Source organism: Callithrix jacchus, chromosome 1, assembly GCF_049354715.1.
Source record: "Callithrix jacchus isolate 240 chromosome 1, calJac240_pri, whole genome shotgun sequence".
Classification (NCBI taxonomy): domain Eukaryota; kingdom Metazoa; phylum Chordata; class Mammalia; order Primates; family Cebidae; genus Callithrix; species Callithrix jacchus.
The window spans coordinates 201,207,070-201,226,309 of record NC_133502.1 but is presented as its reverse complement, the minus strand read 5'-3'; the positions used below and the strand labels follow the sequence as shown (position 1 = coordinate 201,226,309).

The window sequence follows — 19,240 nt, the reverse complement described above, 5'->3', positions numbered from 1 at the left end:
GTCTAGCTCGGGAGGCACTTGCTCTAGAGCCTATGCCTAAAGGGGATCTGGGAGGTGAGGAATTGGAGTATAGATCACAGCAGGGAGGAATGAAAATAGTTTGGAAAGATGTTAGGCTGGTTAATGGGGGAATTCTGGAAGACAGTCTGGGGAAAGTTTAGAAAAGTGGGGGAGGTGTAGGGTGGACAGGGGTTTAGGAGACTCTGAAAGATGAGAGGGGAATGATGGGGTGGGATGGGGTAGAATGATGCCAGGTACTCCAGGTGAAAATGAGGAAATGGTGAAAAGTAGATATACTTCTAGGCACTGAGTTTTCACTTTTTGATAATTTGGTTACATCATGAAGTAGTCTTATAAATATATACCTTTAAATGGTTTTACTCATTTAAAAAGAATTGTTAAGGCCGGGCACGGTGGCTCACACCTGTAATCCCAGCACTTTGGGAGGCCGAGGCAGGCGGATCACCTGAGGTCAGGAGTTCAAGACTAGCCTGACCAACATAGAGAAACACTGTCTCTACTAAAAATATAAAATTAGCAGGGCATATTGGTGCATACCTGTAATCTCAGCTACTTGGGAGGCTGGGCCAAGACAATCACTTGAATCCAGGAGGTGGAGTTGCAGTGAGCCAAGATCTCGCCACTGCACTCCATCCTGGGCAACAAGAGCGCAACTCTGTCTCAAAAAATAAATAAATAAATAAAATAATAATTGTTCAGGATCAGTTGCAGGGCTCACGCCTGTAATCCCAACACTTTGGGGGGCTGAGGTGGGCAGATCACTTGAGGTCAGGAGTTTGAGACCAGCCTGGCCAACATGGTGAACCCTGTCTCTACTAAAAATACAAAATTAGCTGGCTGGTAGTAGTGAGCACCTGTAGTCCCAGCCACTCAGGAGGCTGAGGCAGGAGAATCGCTGGAACCCAGGAGGCAGAGGTTGCAGTGAGCCAAGATTGTGCCACTGCACTCCACCCTGGGCGACAGAGCTACATTCTGTCTCCAAAGAAAAAAAAATTGCTCATATTTTCTTTCTAAAATACAGGAACAAAATGTACAATATGGAAGCAATTGAATATATTTTGGTATGATGGTAGAGATGAGATGTCATCCTGTTGCCCAGGCTGGTCTCGAACCCCTTAGCTCAGGTGATCCAATCCCCTCAGCCTCCCAAACTGAAGTGGTGTGATTACAGGCATGAGCCACCATGCCGGGTCTTATTTTTCTACAAGTGTACACTACTTTTATAATCAGGACAAAAAAGACAACTGTAGAAGGATAAAACATGTTGAAGGACTAGTTTTTCTAATTCATTTTCAGCCAATTTGGAACTGGAGTGTTGTGAACGTTTTCATATTTACAAACTAGTATGAACAATCCAACTTCCCAATCTCTCATTTACATATTTCTGACCTCTATGCATAGCCTAGGTGATGGAAAAGGCTAGTTTAGAGATCAAGATGCTCGAACACAAAAGTCCCCAAAACCCTGGGTGTTGTTTAAAAAAAAAAAAAATCCCTAAAACATTTAAAGACACATAAAACTCTTCACCCACTAAGTGGTGCACCAAATTTACCAATACTAGAAGGGGAGGATGTTGGCAACGACTGAAAATATCCCTTGTCAAGTAATAAATAATGGTCATTTTGAACCAAGTTGCTTTCCACCTCAAGTCCTCCATGGATGGGAACGTGGAGGATGCAGTGAGAGCAGTTGTGGAATGGAAAGGAGAGTGGGTAATTGGGATTTGTGAGGATCAGGGCCAGGCAGAGGGAACTGGGGGCTTTTCCAGGACCGTTCGGGAACATAGAGGCTGAGACAGTGAGTGTGGGACAGGTTCGAGCTTGGGAGGACCTGGGCCTCGCCAGACTCTAAGGAGAGTCAGGGCTGGGATCACATGATGTCATGCCTGAGGACTGAAGGGCTGGGACCGATTCTGAAAAAATGTAGACTGGAGATGGGGAGTCAAGGTTCTTCCGGGAGTCCGCGGTGAGGGAGTTTGGGATTAAGGGAATCCGAGGAGCTAGACTGGGAAGGAGCTGTGAACGGGGCTACGAGAAATCCAGAATCTTCGTCGTGAAAAAGGGCCGGAGTCCGGCTGAGGAAGGGCGAGTCTGAAAGAGTTCGGGCTCCCTCGCGGGACCGAAGTCTAACGAATTCTCTGGGCACACGGGCCACACCTGAAGAGCACAGGCGACTGCGCGGTCCGCGGCGCGGGAAGCAGATCTGCGGCTGAACCCGCTACGCCGATTACTCGGCGGCGGCCCGAGTACTTGGCGGCTGCCGAGCCTATGGCGCTGGTGTTTCCACCCCAAGGTGGCGCCGGTCCTGTATATCGTGGAGGATCCCGGGTCCCCTGTGACACCGGGCCTAGTAGGCTGTGTCATAGCGGCTACCCTCTTGGAGTAACAGTTGGAAATTGCAGGCCGGTTAGCAGCAGTGCTCCTTTGGCTCGCGCGGACTCCAGTGAGTCCATGGGCGGAGCCTGGAGCCGAGCTCGGCGCTTTGCGGGGAAGACGCACCAGGGGGCGGGGTCGGGAAGGAGGCGGGTGTGCTGGACATGCGCACAGAGTCCGGGCAGGCGGCTACGGAAGCAGTAAGATAGTCCCTCGGCCGCCGCCCTGGTGCAACCGGGTGCGTTGCCGTGGAGACGGGCATGGCTGGATGGAGTGGGGTGCGTTGAGATGAACTGACCCTGCTGCGCCACGGGGACTGCAGTGGCCCTGGCTTGCTGGCAAGGCGGGTAACCAGTTGAGCCAGGGTGGGCCTGCTCGGGCGTGGAATCGAGGCCAGGATTTCGCTGAAGACCCGGCACAGGTGTTTCCTTTCTGTGACAAGACACCATTGCTATGGAAACCAAAGCGCTAGGCCAGCCGGGATTGAGGCTTCGGGATCCTGACTAGTCTCCCTCCCGAAGACCCTTGCCCGAGGCTTCCCGGAGCGGCTACTTCTGCATGAACCCGCGCATCCTCCCGAGGGAAAAAGGTAAGACTGCTGGAGTCTTAACACCGAGCAGCCGAAGAAGCCTATTCCAACGCCAGCTCCCCCAGGAAACTTACCTGGCCCACCCCTAGAAGTGGTGCCTCGCTCTCGTTAACTCTTGGACTCTGTTCCACGTTTATAACCTAGTATTTCACCAACGCCCCGCGGTGTTTGTCCACTTTTCCCCACACATAATGGACCATAAAGACCGGCTTCCTTGGCTTCTGACTTTAAACAAGTCCTTTCCCCCGCTGTGTTTCACTTCCTCTTATGTAAAACGGAAATATTAACTCTAGGCGCCGGTCTGGTTAGGTTGCTTTGAAGATCGAACCAGATGAGGGAAGCCAAAGACTTCCTAGGCTGTAAAGTGGTGAAACTGAGTTGCTATTTTTTTCTCCGCCTCCCTCTCCCTCAAGCTAAATGTTCTTTAGATCTCTTGTGTTTTCTTCAGGCGATTTTTACGATTCCCTAGCCTCCGAGATGGAAGAAATCAAATATCGCTTTACACTTAACTTCCACAGAGCCCTGCATTTTAACTTCCCTATCAGAAGCAAGAAAAAACAGTTATCGTTTTTAGAGGGCTTACACTGTGCCAAGCCCTGATAATACTCTTTACCTGGGTTATCTCATTTAATATCACAACATCCTATTTGTTAAGGTGGGCACTGGTACCCTATTTTCAAGCTCTGTTGCCTGTAATTGCCTGTTTACTGTTTCCCCCACTAAACTTTGAGCTCTGTGAGAAAAGTAGCCATGCCTGTCTTGTATAGTTCAGTTATATTTCAGTATCTCCAACACCTAATACAGGGCCTGATAGATACATCTTTCCTTCTTTCTTAAGATGGAGTCTCTGTCACCCAGGCTGGAATATTAGAGTGGCTCCATCTGGGTTCACTGCAACCTTCACCTCCCAGCTTCAAGCAATTCTGTCTCAGCCTCCTGAGTAGCTGGGACTACAGGCCCATGCCACCACATCTGGCTAATTTTTGTATTTTTAGTAGAGATGCGGTTTCACCATAATGATCAGACTGGTCTTGAACTCCGGACCTCAGGTGATCTGCCCCCCTCAGTCTCCCAAAGTGCTGAGATTACAGGTGTGAACCACCAGACCTGTAGATATTTCTTAACTAGCATGAAAATGACAGATTTTCCTCCCATTACTACCCTCATCAGCAAGAGCATTGTTACTTCTACAAACTTTTAGTTGCTCTGATGAACATCACATTCCTCTATTTCTGTTACCCACTAGGCATTGGTTTGGGGGAAGTCAGTTCACTTCTCTCTGGAGTTTTTGATGCTGAGGATCCAGAACATTCCTTAGCATTTAGGTTTCCATCTGGGTCAGGAGGCTTTTTCCTTGCCCTTCTTATCACCTCTATAACAAGCCACCCGATCTGCCCTTCCTAAGGTGAGCCTGATGCAGTTGAGTCTAGGGCATTGGCAGGTAGGATTTGCCTATACAACCTTCAGTCTTTCTCTTTAGTAACCTCAGAACCTCCCCCACTCCCACCCAGCCTCTTCCTGGAATTCTAGAGAAACATGGCCAAGAACTCATTCTTTCCAGAAAACCTTTCAAAGGCAGACTCATAGCTGTTGGAGTCATTTTTTTCATTCAGCAATTATTTATCAAGTACCTACTTGTGGGGACACAGAGCTTGGCACTAGTCAGTGATAGACGGGGAGTGAAGATAGACACTGTCATATCCTTAAAGGGCTCACAGTCTCTTCGGGAGACAAGCATTAATTAAATAATCAGATCAGGGCAAAAACCACACCTTGAGTAAGTGTTAGGAAGGAGAGAACTTAGGGCTAAGAAAGCCTGGGGCAGAGAGTTGATCAAACACGAGGGAGGGTGTGATCTAAGATTTCCCTTAAAACAGTTACCTTTGAGTTGCTATCTTAAGGCTCCTCAGACTTCTGCAGTCTTCTGCTGAATGGGCCCTATCAGGATCTAATAGGTTCATAAGGAAAGGGGCCGAGAGTTCTGCAGAGGCAAAGGCCACTGACTGGAGACGACAGGCTGTCCCTAAAGAACTATATGTGGCTCAGTCCACCTGAGGCCCTTCAGAGCATGCAGAAGCCTAGTAAGAGCCTGGAGAGACAGGCAGGAGCCAGGTCAAAAATGGCCTTGACAGCCAAACTAAGTGGCTCCATCTTATCCTGACGATGGATAGCCACTGAAATATATTCAGCAGGGAAGCAAAACTTTGGCTCCTCATTTCTCCTGCATGGTGAAGACTGCCATTTGGCCTGGAAAGGTGTGATCTAAATCCAAATGCCCCTATTTCAGTAGGACGTATAAAGATGTCCTGGTTTTTGCAGCTTTGTTTAAGACTGGGGGCTGGGCACGGTGGCTCTCACCTGTAATCCCAGCCCTTTGGGAGACTGAGGTGGGTGGGTCATTTGAGGTCAGGAGTTTGAGACCAGCTTGACCTACATAGTGAAACCTAGTCTCCACTAAAATACAAAAATTAGCCAGGTGTGGTGGTGGGTGCCTGTAATCCCAGCTACTCGGGCGGCTGAAGCAGGAGAACCACTTGAACCCAGGAGGTGGAGGCTGCAGTGAGCTGAGATTGCACCACTGCTCTCCAGCTTGGGTGACAGAGCAAGACTCCCTCTCAACAACAACAACAACAAAAGGTCTGCCCCTCCCTGGGGTGCATTCCACCGCTCTGCTGCAGGCAGCATGGTGCAGGTGTGGCAGGTCTTCTGGAGGCCCTGCTACCTCTCTGTGCTTGCCCCTGGGGTTGTTGTGGTATGCATTGTGCTGGCCTCCAGGAAGCTTTCGGCCACTCCCTTTCCCAGGCCCTCTTCAGAGGCAAGATGCAGGAGCATGTCTGATAATTTAGGTCTTTGTATTTGACGTCAGCTTCATGTGGGCATATCCTGTCTCTTCAAAGAGATGGTTCTTAGAGGGGGAAAGTGGGACTCTCCCTACTCTTATACCACCCCCTCAGTGACTGCCAGCACAATGGACTCTGGTTCCATGCCACTGGCCCAGGGCCTTATGATTTGGGCATAAATGTCAGAAGACTGAGGAAGAAGATTGTGTAAGTGGTTCCCACTCAGAGGGGCAAGAAGAGGGCTTTGTGAGCTTAAATGGAGAGGCAGCCCAGGGCACAGCTGAGGAACACAAATCATCTGCCCAACTGGAACTGTGGGGCCCCTCAAGGGAGGCCTCAAGTGCCAGACTTGGAGACTTGCCCTTTGTCCTATAGGGCAGTGCACATTAGACCACCTGAGAAGCAGGCTGAAAATGCAGATTCATGCTCTTCACCCCAAGAGTCTGACTCCATGGGTTTGAGGGACTTGGGTATCTGTACTTTTAATGAGTTTGCAGGGTAATTCTGCTGAGATGGTCAGAGGACTACCTTGGGGAATGCTGTAGGCCTATCCATCAACTTCCCAGGGATCCCCTGGAGTTGGCCCTCTGGGTACCTGCCCTCTAAACATCCTCTCCCTCCCTGCAGTTTTCCATGGACACAGCCTAGCAGAAAGACGCAGCCTTCATGCTTCGCTGATTGCTGACCTACCGCCTTGATGACAGCACCCCTGTGTGCCTTCCCGGTTCAGTTCCCACAGCCCTCAGTCAGCGGCCTCTCACAGATAACCAAAAGCCTGTATATCAGCAATGGCGCAGCCGCCAACAACAAGCTCATGCTGTCTAGCAACCAGATCACCATGGTCATCAATGTCTCAGTGGAGGTAGTGAACACCTTATACGAGGATATCCAGTACCTGCAGGTACCTGTGGCTGACACCCCTAACTCACGACTCTGCGACCTCTTTGACCCTATTGCTGACCACATCCATAGTGTGGAGATGAAGCAGGGCCGTACTCTGCTGCACTGTGCTGCCGGTGTGAGTCGCTCAGCCGCCCTGTGCCTCGCCTACCTCATGAAGTACCATGCCATGTCCCTGCTGGATGCCCACACATGGACCAAGTCATGCCGGCCCATCATCCGACCCAACAGTGGCTTTTGGGAGCAGCTCATCCACTATGAGTTTCAGTTGTTTGGCAAGAACACTGTGCACATGGTCAGTTCCCCAGTGGGAGTGATTCCTGACATCTATGAGAAGGAAGTCCGTTCGATGATCCCACTGTGAGCCATCCCACCAGCCCCAGCATTGGAGTCAGAGGTACAGATCTGTTGCTGATCCTACACCAAGATCCAAACTTGAACGTTCTACTTTTGTTGATACAGAAAAAAACAGATGATGCCTTTTATGAGCACAAGAAAATATTTGCGGTAGCTTTTAACTTTATAATCCATTTTTTAAAAGATTAAACTCACTAATTTTGAGATGGCGAAAATAAATTTTCTGCCCTGTGAGTGACAGGCCTCCACTGGCCAGTAGATAGATTGAGGCAGATGGTGCCCAGAACAAAGAGGCCAGCACCCAATGCACATGGCAGGCCTGGCATCCTGCAGCCCTCCCCAAAACTGAGTGACCCAGGAATGAATCTGCTACAATTCCACCTCATTCTTTCACACCCAGAGCCAGAGCCTTAAGCATCATGGGTCCTCTTGTGCTTCTCACAGTAAGGGCCCATCTACTATATAAATTGCCTTCAGGCAGTGATCCAGGAATTCTGGGGGGTGCCAGGCCACTTCTGTTCCACCTTCACTACAAGTGGCCCAATTCTGGTTTTCTAGATTGGACTTATGCATAAAGCAGTTTTCAAAGAAAGCATTCCACCGTATAAATTTTTTTTTTCTTTTTTTGAGATGGTCTTGCTGTGTCGCCCATGCTAGAGTGCAGTAGCATTATCATGGCTCGCTGCAGCCACAACCTCTCAGGCTCAAGCGATTCTCTCACCTTAGCCTCCTGAGCAGTTGGGACTACAGATGTGCCACCATGCCCACCTCAATTCTTTTTTTTTTAAGAGATGAGGTTTTACTATATTGCCCAGACTGGTGTCAAACTCCTGGCCTCAATCCTCCCACCTCAGCCTCCCAAAAGTGTTGGGATTATAGGCATGAGCCCCTGCACCTGAGTACCACTTTATAAAAAAATTTTTTTTTTTAAGTTTTTTGTGAGTGCTATTGTACATGGCTAGGTTTCAAAGAGCCCTTGGCCATCCCTCACCAACCTTTGATGAAAGGTGGTGTTAGTCCCCTTCTCCAGGGCACATAAGAAAAACAGGCCTGACATCAGGGGTTTCTCTCACAGGCCTTGGCGTGGAAGGCTGGAGCTTCAGACCAAGGCACAGCCCTGAAACCTCCTCTTCATGTGACCCAGAGCCCTGGGAGCATCACTGTCCTCATCTGTACAGTGACAGCCCTTTTCTCACAGAGTTGTGAAGATTCAACAATGTCTTGGCATAGTGCCTGGCACGTGGTATGTGCTTAGCTCAAACAGCAGCTCTCATCATGAATGACAGATTGTTTCACCCTGCTGGCCCCTGGTTGGCACCCTCATCCTCCCAATGGCATTTCTTCTATCTGTGCACAGCCCTTTATTGTTTATAAAGTACTCTTCCAAAAAGTTACCCTGTGTGTTAAAAAAAAAGTTTAAGTCTTTTCAGACCCTACCTCAGAGAAGGCCTAGATTTAGAGCCTTTTGGGAGCGTCCATCTTGTTTAATCCACGTGAAACCAAAGGGTCCTGAAACAAGAAGCACGATCCCAGCTTCCCCCAATCACTTCTAAACAGTGATTCCAGCCTTGTTTAGAATCACTATGAAAACCTGCTCCCCAGCTGACTGCTGGGATCCATAACGGGGCAGTGTCAAAGGGACTAACAAGTGGACTCCAACAGCAGGCACTGGAATTCACGATTGTTCACATCCCCTCGGCGCTGAGAACCTGGCTCAAGACCAGCTCTTCTGATCCAGAGGTTTTCAGCAAACAGCATTTGAAACAAGCAAAAGCATGGCTGCTCTGTTTGACACCAAACTGTGGCTCTAGATTCCAGTGGAAGCCAAGTGCTTTTTCTTTTTTTTTTTTTTTTTTTGAGACAGAGTTTCAAAAACATTCTGGCTGTTGTTACCCAGACTGGAGTGCAATGGCACGATCCCAGCTCACTGCAACCTCCGCCTTCTGGGTTCAGGCAATTCTCCTGCCTCAGCCTGCCAAGTATCTGGGACTACAGGTGCGCACCACCATGCCCAGCTAATTTTTGTATTTTTAGTAGAGACAGGGTTTCACCTTGTTGACCAGGATGGTCTCGATCTCTTGACCTCGTGATCCACCCACCTCAGCCTCCCAAAGTGCTGGGATTATAGGCGTGAGCCACCGTGCCTGGCCTAAATGCTTTTTCTTTTACAGCTGGGCACCTGTAATCCCAGCTACTCAGGCAGGAGAATCACTTGAACCTTGGAGGTGGAGGATATAGTGAGCCAAGATTGTGCCATTGTGCTTCAGCCTGGGCGACAAGAGTGAGACTGCATCTCAAAAAATGAAGAAATGCTTGGGACCAGAAATATTTTGGATTTTTTTCAGATTAATATTTGTTTTACCTGAAGCAAATATTATTTGAGCGTCCCAACTCCAAAATCCAAACTGCTTAAATGAGTATTTCCTTTGAGAGTCATTTCAGCTCTCAAAAAATTTTGGATTTTGAGCATTTCAGATTTTTGGATTTGAGATCCATGGGTGGATCTCATATATTTCACTTGAGGGGGCTGTTGTAGATGTTTTTTTCCAATTGCTCATTGTTAGTATATAGAAATACAATTGAGGCCGGGCATGGTGGTTTATGCCTATAATCCTAGCACTTTGGGAAGCCGAGGTGTCCGGATCACTTGAGTTCAGGTATTTGAGACCAGCCTGGCCAATAAGGCCAAAGCCTCATCTCTGCTAAAAATACAAAAGTTAGCAGCGCATGGTGGTGGACGCCTGATATCCAAGCTACTGAGATTAGAGGCTGAGACAGGAGAATTGCTTGAACCCAGGAAAGCCAAGATCACAACATTGTACTCCAGCCTGGGCAACAAAGCAAGACTCCATCTCAAAAAAAAAAAGGTTCTACGCCTTCTGTACCCCATGGTTTCTACTCAGAAATCCACAGGCATTCTAACTGTTGTTTCCCAATAGGTAATGCCTCATTTTTTCCCCAGCTGCTTTTAAAGCTTTTCTCCTTGGGCCGGGCGCGGTGGCTCAAGCCTGTAATCCCAGCACTTTGGGAGGCCGAGGCGGGTGGATCACGAGGTCAACAGATTGAGACCATCCTGGGCAACATGGTGAAACCCGTCTCTACTAAAATTACAAAAAATTAGCTGGGCACGGTGGTGCGTGCCTGTAATCCCAGCTACTCTGGAGGCTGAGGCAGGAGAATTGCCTGAACCCAGGGGGCGGAGGTTGCGGTGAGCCGAGATGGCGCCATTGCACTCCAGCCTGGGTAACAAGAGTGAAACTCCGTCTCAAAAAAAAAAAAAAAGCTTTTCTCCTTGTCTTTGGTTCCCATCAGTTTGATTATGATGTATATGGGCATGGATTTCTTTGGGTTGTCCCTATCAGAGTTCACAGAGTCTCTTGATCGTCTTTCAGAAATCTGGGAAGTTCTCAGCTATGATTTCTTCAAATACTGTTTTCTGCACCACACTGTCCTGTACTTCTGTGTCTTTGATAACATGAACATTAGACCTTTTGACATTATTTGTGAATTCCTGAGTCTTCATTTAAAAAAAAAAAAGTCTTTATCTGGGTGTGGTGGCACACACCTATAGTCCCAGCTATTTGTTGGGGCTGAAGTGAGAGTATCACTTGAGCCCAGAAGGTCAAGGCTACAGTGAACCGAGACTGCACCACTGCTCTTCAGCCTGGGTGACAAAGTGAGACCCTGTCTCAAAAAACCCACAAAAATTTTCTTTTTCTCTCTCTGCTCATGTTGGGTAATATATTAGTTTAGTCTTGGTGCTGTAATAAATTACCACGAATTCTATGCTTAAAATTGCAGAAGATCTGGGGGAAAAAAAAAATTACCACAGATTTAGTGGCTTAAAACAACATCCATATATTTTCTCACAATTTCTGTAGGTCAGGAGTCTGATTGGACTTGACTAGGTCCTTTGCTTAGAGTCTCACAAGGTCAAAATCACTTTTCATAAGGCCAAAACCAAATGTATTTTTTTTTCCCTGGAGGCTCTGAGGAAGAATCCGCTTCCATGTTCATTTTGGTTCTTGGCTGAATTCAGTTCATTGCAAATTGCAGGCTAGAGGACCCTGTTTTCTTAGCTGTCAGCTGGGGGCCGGCCTTTGCTCCATAGAAGCTGCCCACATTCTGGTGCTTTCTATGTGTCCCCCTCCAGAAATAGCAGGTTGAATTCTTACATTTTAAATACGTCTAACTTTTCCTTCTGCTACATCTAAGTCCAGCCAGAGAGAATCACTCTGCTTTAAAAGACTCATGTGATTCGAATGAGCCCACCTAATAGTCCAGAATAATCCCAATTTTAAAATCAGTTACATCTGCAGTCTCCTTTGTCATATAAAGTAACACATTTTCCAGGAATAGGTCCGAAACATCATTTCCAAATCTTGATTCTTATATTTTCTTAGTTCTAAAATTCTTATTTAGCCTGTAATCACAGCACTTTGGGAGGCTGAGGCGGGTGGATCACCTGAGGTCAGGAGTTCAAGACCAGCCTGGCCAACATGGGAAGCCAAGGTGGGTGGATCACCTGAGGTCAGGAGTTGACATCAGCTTGGCCAACATCTTGAAACCCCATCTCTACTAAAAATACAAAAAAAAAAAAAGATTTGCTGGGCGTGGTGGCAGGTGCCTGTAATCCCAGATACTCAGGAAGCTGAGGCAGAAGAATTGCTTGAACTCGAGAGGTGGAGGTTGCAACGAGCCGAGATCACACCATTGCACTCCAGCCTGAGTGACAGAACAACACTGTCTCAAAAAAAAAAAAAAATTCTGGCCTGGTGTGGTGGGTCACACCTATAATTCCAGCAATTTGGGAAGCCAAGCCAGGTGGATTACTTGAGCCCAGGAATTTGAGACCAGCCTGGGCAATATGGTGAGACCCTGTCTCTACAAAAATTTTTAAAAGATTAAAAAAGTAATAATTAGCGGAGCATGGTGGTGAGTGCCTCTAAGCTCTAGCTACTCAAGAGGCTGCAGTAGGAGGATCACTAGAGCTTGGGAGGTTGAGGCTGCAGTGAGTGGTGATTACACCACAGTATCTAGCCTGGGCTACAGAGTGAGACCATCTCAAAAAAATTTTTTTTCAATTAAAAAAAAATCTCTAGGGATTCCAGTTCTAAGTAAGATAGGTAAGCATAGTGTGTCTCTCCCACTGGCTGCAACTAAAAGCCCTGGACAGAATGCATCCAAGGACTCTAAAAAAAGAAATATTAACAAGGCTGAGTATGGTTGCTCATGCCTATAATCCCAGGATTTGGGAGGCTGAGGCAGGAGGATCACTTGAGGCTAGGGATTTGAGACCAGCCTCGGCAACACAGTGAGACTCTGTCTCTAGAAAAATTAATTTTTTTTTTTGGTAGCAGTAGCAGTGGCGGTCAGAAAAGCACCTAAAACTCTGACAGAGCAGAATTCTTTTATCTGGCCAAAGCATCTGCAATCCGAAAAGTGTAAGAGGGGAATCTCCGTTGCCTTTTTTTCTCTTCATCCTGTCACTTGGCCCAAGAGTACACCCCACCATGGAAAGTATGTAACAGAGCAGGGAGTCCCAATTTCTAGCTAAAGGACCAGGAAAATGAGGGGTCTTGAAAGCTGGAAAGTGTGGGGGAGAAGGTGGACAGGAGAGAGCTTGTGAAATAGATCCCATAAAGTTGCATGTGAATTTGTAGGCTCACATGCATGGATCTGACCCTAAACAACATTTCAGTGACTTTGAGAACCGAACTATTAGGCAGAACACTCAGGTTTCAGACTGGTCACTGGGTGGCGTAAGCGTAGGACTCTTCGATTTACATGGCAAAGGCTTGAAACTGAACTGATATTCAAACTACAATAGCCCACAGGTCAGAACTGAACCTAAGAGGGTCAACTGCCTCCTCAAACAAAAACCCAACATTTTCTGTGGGATTTAAACAAGACCTATTCAGAATGCCTGGGATACAATCAAAATTACACACAAAGAACCAGGAGGTGGATGCCTGTAATCACAGCTACCCAGGAGGCTGAGGCTGGAGAATTGCTTGAACGTGGGAGGTGGAGGTTGCAGTGAATGAAGATCGTGCCATTGCACTCCAGCCTGAGCAACAAGAGTGAAATTCTGTCTCAAAAAAAAAAAAAAGGTATTTCTGATAATTCCAACATCTGGGACATCTCAGGGTACAGACTTTCCTGGTTCTTTTAATTCGCAGAAGTTTCTTATCATCCACCTTCTGAAGCCTACTTCAGATAATGGAACACAGTCCTTTTCCATCAGGGCTTGTTCCTTTGCTGATGAGGAACTGCAATCCCCTGTAGAGGGAGAGGGGTTCTGATTTTGGGTATGCTCGGCCTTCTTAGGCTGGTTTTTTCCCTTTATTATAAATTTATCCATCTGTCGCCTTTACAATTACCGCCTTTCTAATTAGGTTTCTGAGTCGACGTCCAATTTATTGATTCCCAGTGCTGGGATTCAAGCAACCCACTGCGCTGGCCAAAATAGCAGCGATAAGAGTGATGGTGCCCTTCTGCCCGGGAATCTCTGGTCTGGCTTCCTTCTTGAGTCCAAAACAAGTGGCTCTGCCTTCCTGGAGCTCCAAACACTGGTCAGTAAGGGAACCAGTCCTGTTTACTCTGCATGAAGAGCTGCCGTGCCAAGGCACCGGCAAAACCGCTGCGCCGGAGTCGTGCTGGCGACCCATGGGGCTCCTCCACTAGAAATCTGCTGGTCCGTGAGCAATGAAAATTCGCCTGAAAGTGTGGCATCCTCTCGTTCTCTGAGCTTTCACTGGGAGCTACAATCCTGAGCTGTTAGTGATCAGCCATCTTGGATCTCTGCTTTCCTATCCTGGGATGTTAAATCCAAATGCCCTTAGAGGCTAAGTGCAGTGGCTCATGCCTGTAATCCCATCACTTTGGGTGGCTGAGGCAGGAGGATCACTCGAGCCTGAGAATTTGAGACCAGCCTGTGCAACACAGTGAGACTCCTTTTCTACAAAAAAAATTGAAAAAAAAAAAGTAGCCCAGCATGGTGGTGCACACCTGTGGTCCCAGCTACTTGGGAGGCTGAGGTGTGAGAATGGCTTGAGCCCAAGGCGGCTGAGGCTATAGTGAGCTATGATGGTACCACTGCAGTGTCCTCGGCAACAGAGTGAGACCCTTTGCTGAGTGAGACCCTATTGCCCAGGATGCAGTGCAGTGGTGACTCAATAAATAAATAAAAATAAGAAAAAATAAGTCCTAAGTATCCATTAGCTTCCACCTCTGGATTGCAGCCCAGTATCACCTAAGAAGGAGCTTGGGATGAATGTTGAGAGGTGTGGATTCTCATCCTGACTCTTCCACTGCTTGGCTTTGACTTCAGACAGACCCTGGAATTTTTTCTGAAATTTTGCCTGCTCTATAAAATGGGAATCATAATGCCACCCAGGCATAAGAATGCACCCCACAGACCTCTAATTACAGAAAGAAAAATTGACTATGGGTTCCCAACTGTGGCACTGTGAAATCCATCATCGTGTTTATGCTGAAACCAGATTTCCTTCAGGCTCCTTCTAGCTAGTTCCTGGGTACAGAAGGGATACTAGGCAGGCCCATTTCTAGGAGACATGCTAGATGTGCCCTTGGCAAAATATTTGTAATTGGGGAAGATGTTTTGTTGATTGAGCTGGGCAACTCCAGGCTGGCTTTTATTCCTTTTTTATTTTTATTTTTTTTTGAGATAGGGTCTCATAGGATCTCACTGTTACCCAGACTGGAGTGCAGTGGTTGCAATGATGGCCCAGTACAGCATCCCACCTCAACCTCCCAAGTAGCTGGGACTACAGGGGTTCATCACCACACTCGGCTAATTCGTTTTTTTTTTTCCGTAGATATAGGGTTTTTCCATGTTGTCAAGGGGTCTGGAATTCCTGGGATCAAGCCATCCACTCTCCTCAGCCTCCCAAAGTGCTAGGATTACAGGTGTTAGCCACCATACCTGGCTCTGGCTTCTTGTGGCAAACGGTCCCTACAGCCCTGGGCCAGACACTGCGAAGCCCCTGTAACTTCACACCCTGGCTCTGTTCTTCACAGCAGAGTAGGGAGCAGGAAATAGCAGAACTCCAATAATTAGGAGGGTGAAGTCCTAATCCTGTTGCTCCCTCTGCACGAGGTCGTCTTGGTTCTTTCTATTCTTTGGGCTTCAGTTTCCTCATCATAGACAATGAGGATTGAACTAGATCTGTGGTTTTCAAACAGAGTTCCAGGGAAATCTGGCAGAGGTACCTCAGGGGTGAAGGGGTCCCATGCTCTTCCCTATTTCATCTAAAAACAGGGAACTCCTTTCCAGGCGGATGCCGAAGATGGTGGAGGAGCAGGTCCTGGTGCGCGATGGTCGAAGCTATCTCCTGGGCTTCCTGAAGGCCATCATGGCTAAGCAGGCCAGAAGGTAGTGGTCGTATGCTGTGGGGGCATCAACATTTCTGACAATGTCGATAGAAGCAAGTTAATTATGTCACCTTCCTCCTCAAGCGGGTGAACAGCTACCATTCCTGTGGCACCTACCACTTCCGGGCTCCCACCGCTTCCGGGCCCCCAGCTGCATCTTCAGGCAAACCATGAGACACGCTTCCCCACAAGACCAAGGAGGCCGGGTTTCTTGGTACCGCCTCAAGTTGTTTGACGGCATTCCACCCCACTATGACAGAAAAAAAGCAGGTGGTGGTTCCTCCTGCCCTCAAAGTTGTGCGTCTGAAGCTACAAGAAAGTTTTCCTGCCTGGGGCACCTGGCTTACAAGGTTGGCTGGAAGTACCAGACAGTGACAACCACCCTGGAGGAGAAGAGGAAGGAGGAAGCCAAGATCCACTACCGGAATAAGAAACAGCTCAGGAGGCTATGGAAACTGGCCGAGAAGGACATGGAGAAGAAAACAGACAAATACACAGAGGTCCTTAAGACCCATGGACTCCTGTTCTGAGCCCAAAAAAGACTGTTTATTCCTCAAAAAATAAATAAATAAAAATAGAATAAAAATAAAAATAAGGAACTCTGCTTTGGCTTGATTGATATTGGGCTCCAGTGTAACAAGAGTTCCCCTCCAAACAAAGTCTAAACATACAAACAGATTCCCAGGCTAGGCAGCAGGTGCAGCTGGGATGCTGGCAGTGCTTAGAGAAGGAGGAAGGTGGCCAGGCATGGTGGGTCATGCCTGTATCCCAAGCACTTTGGGAAGCCACGGCGGGCAGATTACTTGAGGTCAGGAGTTTGAGACCAGCCTGGCCAACGTAGTGAAATCCAGTCTCTACTAAAAATACAAATTAGCCGGGCATGGTGGTATGCAACCTGTCATCCCAGCTACTCAGGAGGCTGAGGCAGGAGAATCGTTTGAACCTAGAAGGCAGAGGTTGTAGTGATCTGAGATCATGCCATTACACTCCAGCCTGGGTGACAGAGCCAGACTCTGTATCAAAAAAAAAAAAAGGGAGGAAGGGGGCACATGAGGGTTGTGGCAGTCAGGGCAGCAGGAGACCTAGACACTGAAAGACTTCAGCAGATATAGAGAACAGGGGTGGCCCCCAATAGCCAACGGGTTCAGGGCATTGGGGTAGGCTTGGAAACATCAGAACATCCAGGGCCTCAAATACCAGGCCAGGGAGTCCAGGCCTTGTCCCATCAGTGGTGGGAAGCACAGAAGCAGCCCCCAGCCCTCACTGAGCAAACATTTAGTAAATTCATGTTGTAGGCCAGGACTGTGCAGTGCTTAGTTCGGGAGGATGCAGAGGTGTGGCTGACAAGACCCCACCCAGAACAGAATGCTCCCAGGCTAATTCCTCATAGGGCTGGCTCCAGGCTATGTCCCCAAATCCTCAAAGGCTCACTCAACAGATATTCACTGATGTGGTAGCTAGCCTCAGAGATGTCCTCAATGATCCCATCTTCCTGGTAATCCTGCCCTTGTGTAGTCAGTGTGGGAAGGGCCCATACTAAATAAACTAGTAACCAGTAAGATACTGGAGAAATGACATAATGTAACCTTTGAGATTAGATTTAAAAGGAGTTTGTTGGCCAGGCATGGTGTCTCATGCCTGTAACCACAGAACTTTGGGAGGCTGAGGCAGGAGGATCACCGAGGTCAGGAGTTGGAGACCAGCCTGGCCAACATGGTGAAACCTTGTCTCTACAAAAATACAAAAAAAAAAAAAATTAGCCAGGCATGATGGTGGGTGCCTGTAATCCCAGCTACTCAGAAGGCTGAGGTGGGAGAATGGCTTGAACCCAAGAGGCAGAGGTTGCAGTGAGCCAAGATCGTGCCATTGCACTCTGGCCTGGGCGACAGAGAGAGACTGTGTCTGAAAAAAAAAAATAAGGACTTTGTGGTTTCTTGCTCTCTTGAATCACTCACTCACTCTGGGGGACACCAACAACCATGTGTTGAGGACACTCAAGGGGGCCTGTGGAGAAGCCCACATGGCAAGGAACTGAGTCTCCTGCCAGCAGCCACATGAATGCCCCATTTTGAATGTAAATCTGAAACTGCCTTTGCAAAAGTGTGACTGAGACAGTGAAAGAGATCTAACTTAATTGACTCCGTCTTGCTTCTAACCTCTAAACTGTCTTTGTTCATTCTTGGGCATAGGCTGAACAAATGTTCAGAGAAACTTAGTCTATAGATTAAAATGAAGATGATAACAGCCCTTTCCCAAAAAAGACCTCCTTCTTGCCCGGGGACTATATAGCCTTCGTACGACTAACCTTAGCCACAAGATTAGAAATTATGGTTTAGGAGTCATGTAGGTGGAGGCTGCAATATTCTGACCCTCCCTAAACTGCTCCTAAGATCAGTGCTTGTGATATTTTGCAGACCCTGAACTTGATGGATCAGCTGGTACCACCCAGATTGATAAACTGGCTCATCTGATCTTGTGGCCCCCACCCAGGAATAGACTGGGCACAAGAAGACAGCTTCAGTTTCCTGTAATTTCATCCCTGGACTATCAGCACTCCTAGCTCCCTGGCTTCCTCCAACTTGCCAAGTTGTCTTTAAAAACCCGACTCCCTAGAGTGCATCACAACAGGGTATAAAATTTAAAATAAATAAATAAATCACTCCACTCCCTGAATGGTCAGGGAGAATGATTTTAGTAATCCATGTGAATTACTCTTTCTTGATTGCAATTCCTCTGTCTTGATAGCAATTCCTCTCTCTTGATAAATCAGCTCTGTCTAGGCAGTGGGCAAGGTGAACCCATTGGGGGTCACAAATCCTCTAGCCTATTGGAGGTTGCAGTGAGCTGAGATCGTGCCACTTGCACTTCAGCCTGGCAACAGAGCAAGAATGTCTCAAAAAAAAATAGGCTGAGTGCGATGGTTCACACCTTTAATCCCAGCACTCTGGGAGGCCAAGGCGGGCAGATCACCTGAGGTTAGGAGTTCAAGACCAGCCTGACCAACATGGTGAAAACTCGTCTCAAAAAAAAAAAAAAAGAAAAGAAAAAGATAAATCCTCTAGCCCAACAAGCTTTCAGATGACTGAAGCTCACGCCAACATCTTGACTACAACTTCATGAGAAACTCAACCAGAACCAACCCACTAAGCCACTCCCAAATTCCAGATCCACTGAAACTATGAGATACTACATATTTGTTGCTCTAAGCCATAAAATTGTTATTCTTTTTTTTTCTTTTTGAGACAGAGTCTCGCTCTTGCTGCCCAGGTTGGAGTGCAGTGGCATGATCTCGGCTCACTGCAACCTCCACCTCGCGGATTCAAGCTATTCTTGTGCCTCAGCCTCCCAAATAGCTGGGATTACAGGCACGCACCACCACACCCAGCTCATTCTGTATTTTTAGTAGAGATGGGGTTTCTCCATGTTGGTCAGGCTGGTCGAACTCCCGACCTCAGGTGATCTGCCTGCCTTGGCCTCCCAAAGTGCAGGAATTACAGGCATGAGCCAATGCACATGGCAATAAATTGTTATTCTATTTTTTTTAAGAGATGGAGTCTTGCTATGTTGCCCAGGCTGGAGTGCAGTGGCTGTTCAACAGGTAAGATCCCACTACTGATCAGCACGGGAGTTTTGACCTGCTCCATTTTCGACCTGGGCCAGTTCACCCCTCTTTAGGCAACCTGGTGGTCCCCAACTCCCGGAAGGTCACCATATTGATGCCGAACTTAGTGTGGACACCTGATCAGCATGGCACACTACAGCCC

The 19,240-nt window shown here is 47.7% G+C and overlaps 1 protein-coding gene across 9 annotated transcripts; it reads left to right on the top strand.

The window, feature by feature from the left end:
- Window positions 1-2,563: 2,563 nt before the first annotated feature.
- Window positions 2,564-18,027, top strand: DUSP18 (dual specificity phosphatase 18). Of its 9 annotated transcripts, none has more exons than XR_013522452.1 (4): window positions 2,564-2,982; window positions 6,450-7,119; window positions 15,379-15,477; window positions 15,561-16,068. XR_013522452.1 is itself a non-coding variant. In XM_009009341.5 (3 exons), exon 2 carries the CDS (start codon window positions 6,520-6,522, stop codon window positions 7,084-7,086), a length of 567 nt encoding a protein of 188 aa, XP_009007589.1. In that variant the 5' UTR covers window positions 2,564-2,982; window positions 6,450-6,519; the 3' UTR covers window positions 7,087-7,119; window positions 17,891-18,027. The 9 variants fall into 9 exon arrangements, 7 of the variants coding, with proteins under 7 accessions (XP_009007589.1, XP_009007593.1, XP_009007566.1 ...); XR_013522453.1 differs by having other exon boundaries at window positions 15,364-15,477; XM_009009341.5 differs by lacking the exons at window positions 15,379-15,477; window positions 15,561-16,068 and adding an exon at window positions 17,891-18,027.
- The last annotated feature ends 1,213 nt before the right edge of the window (window positions 18,028-19,240 follow it).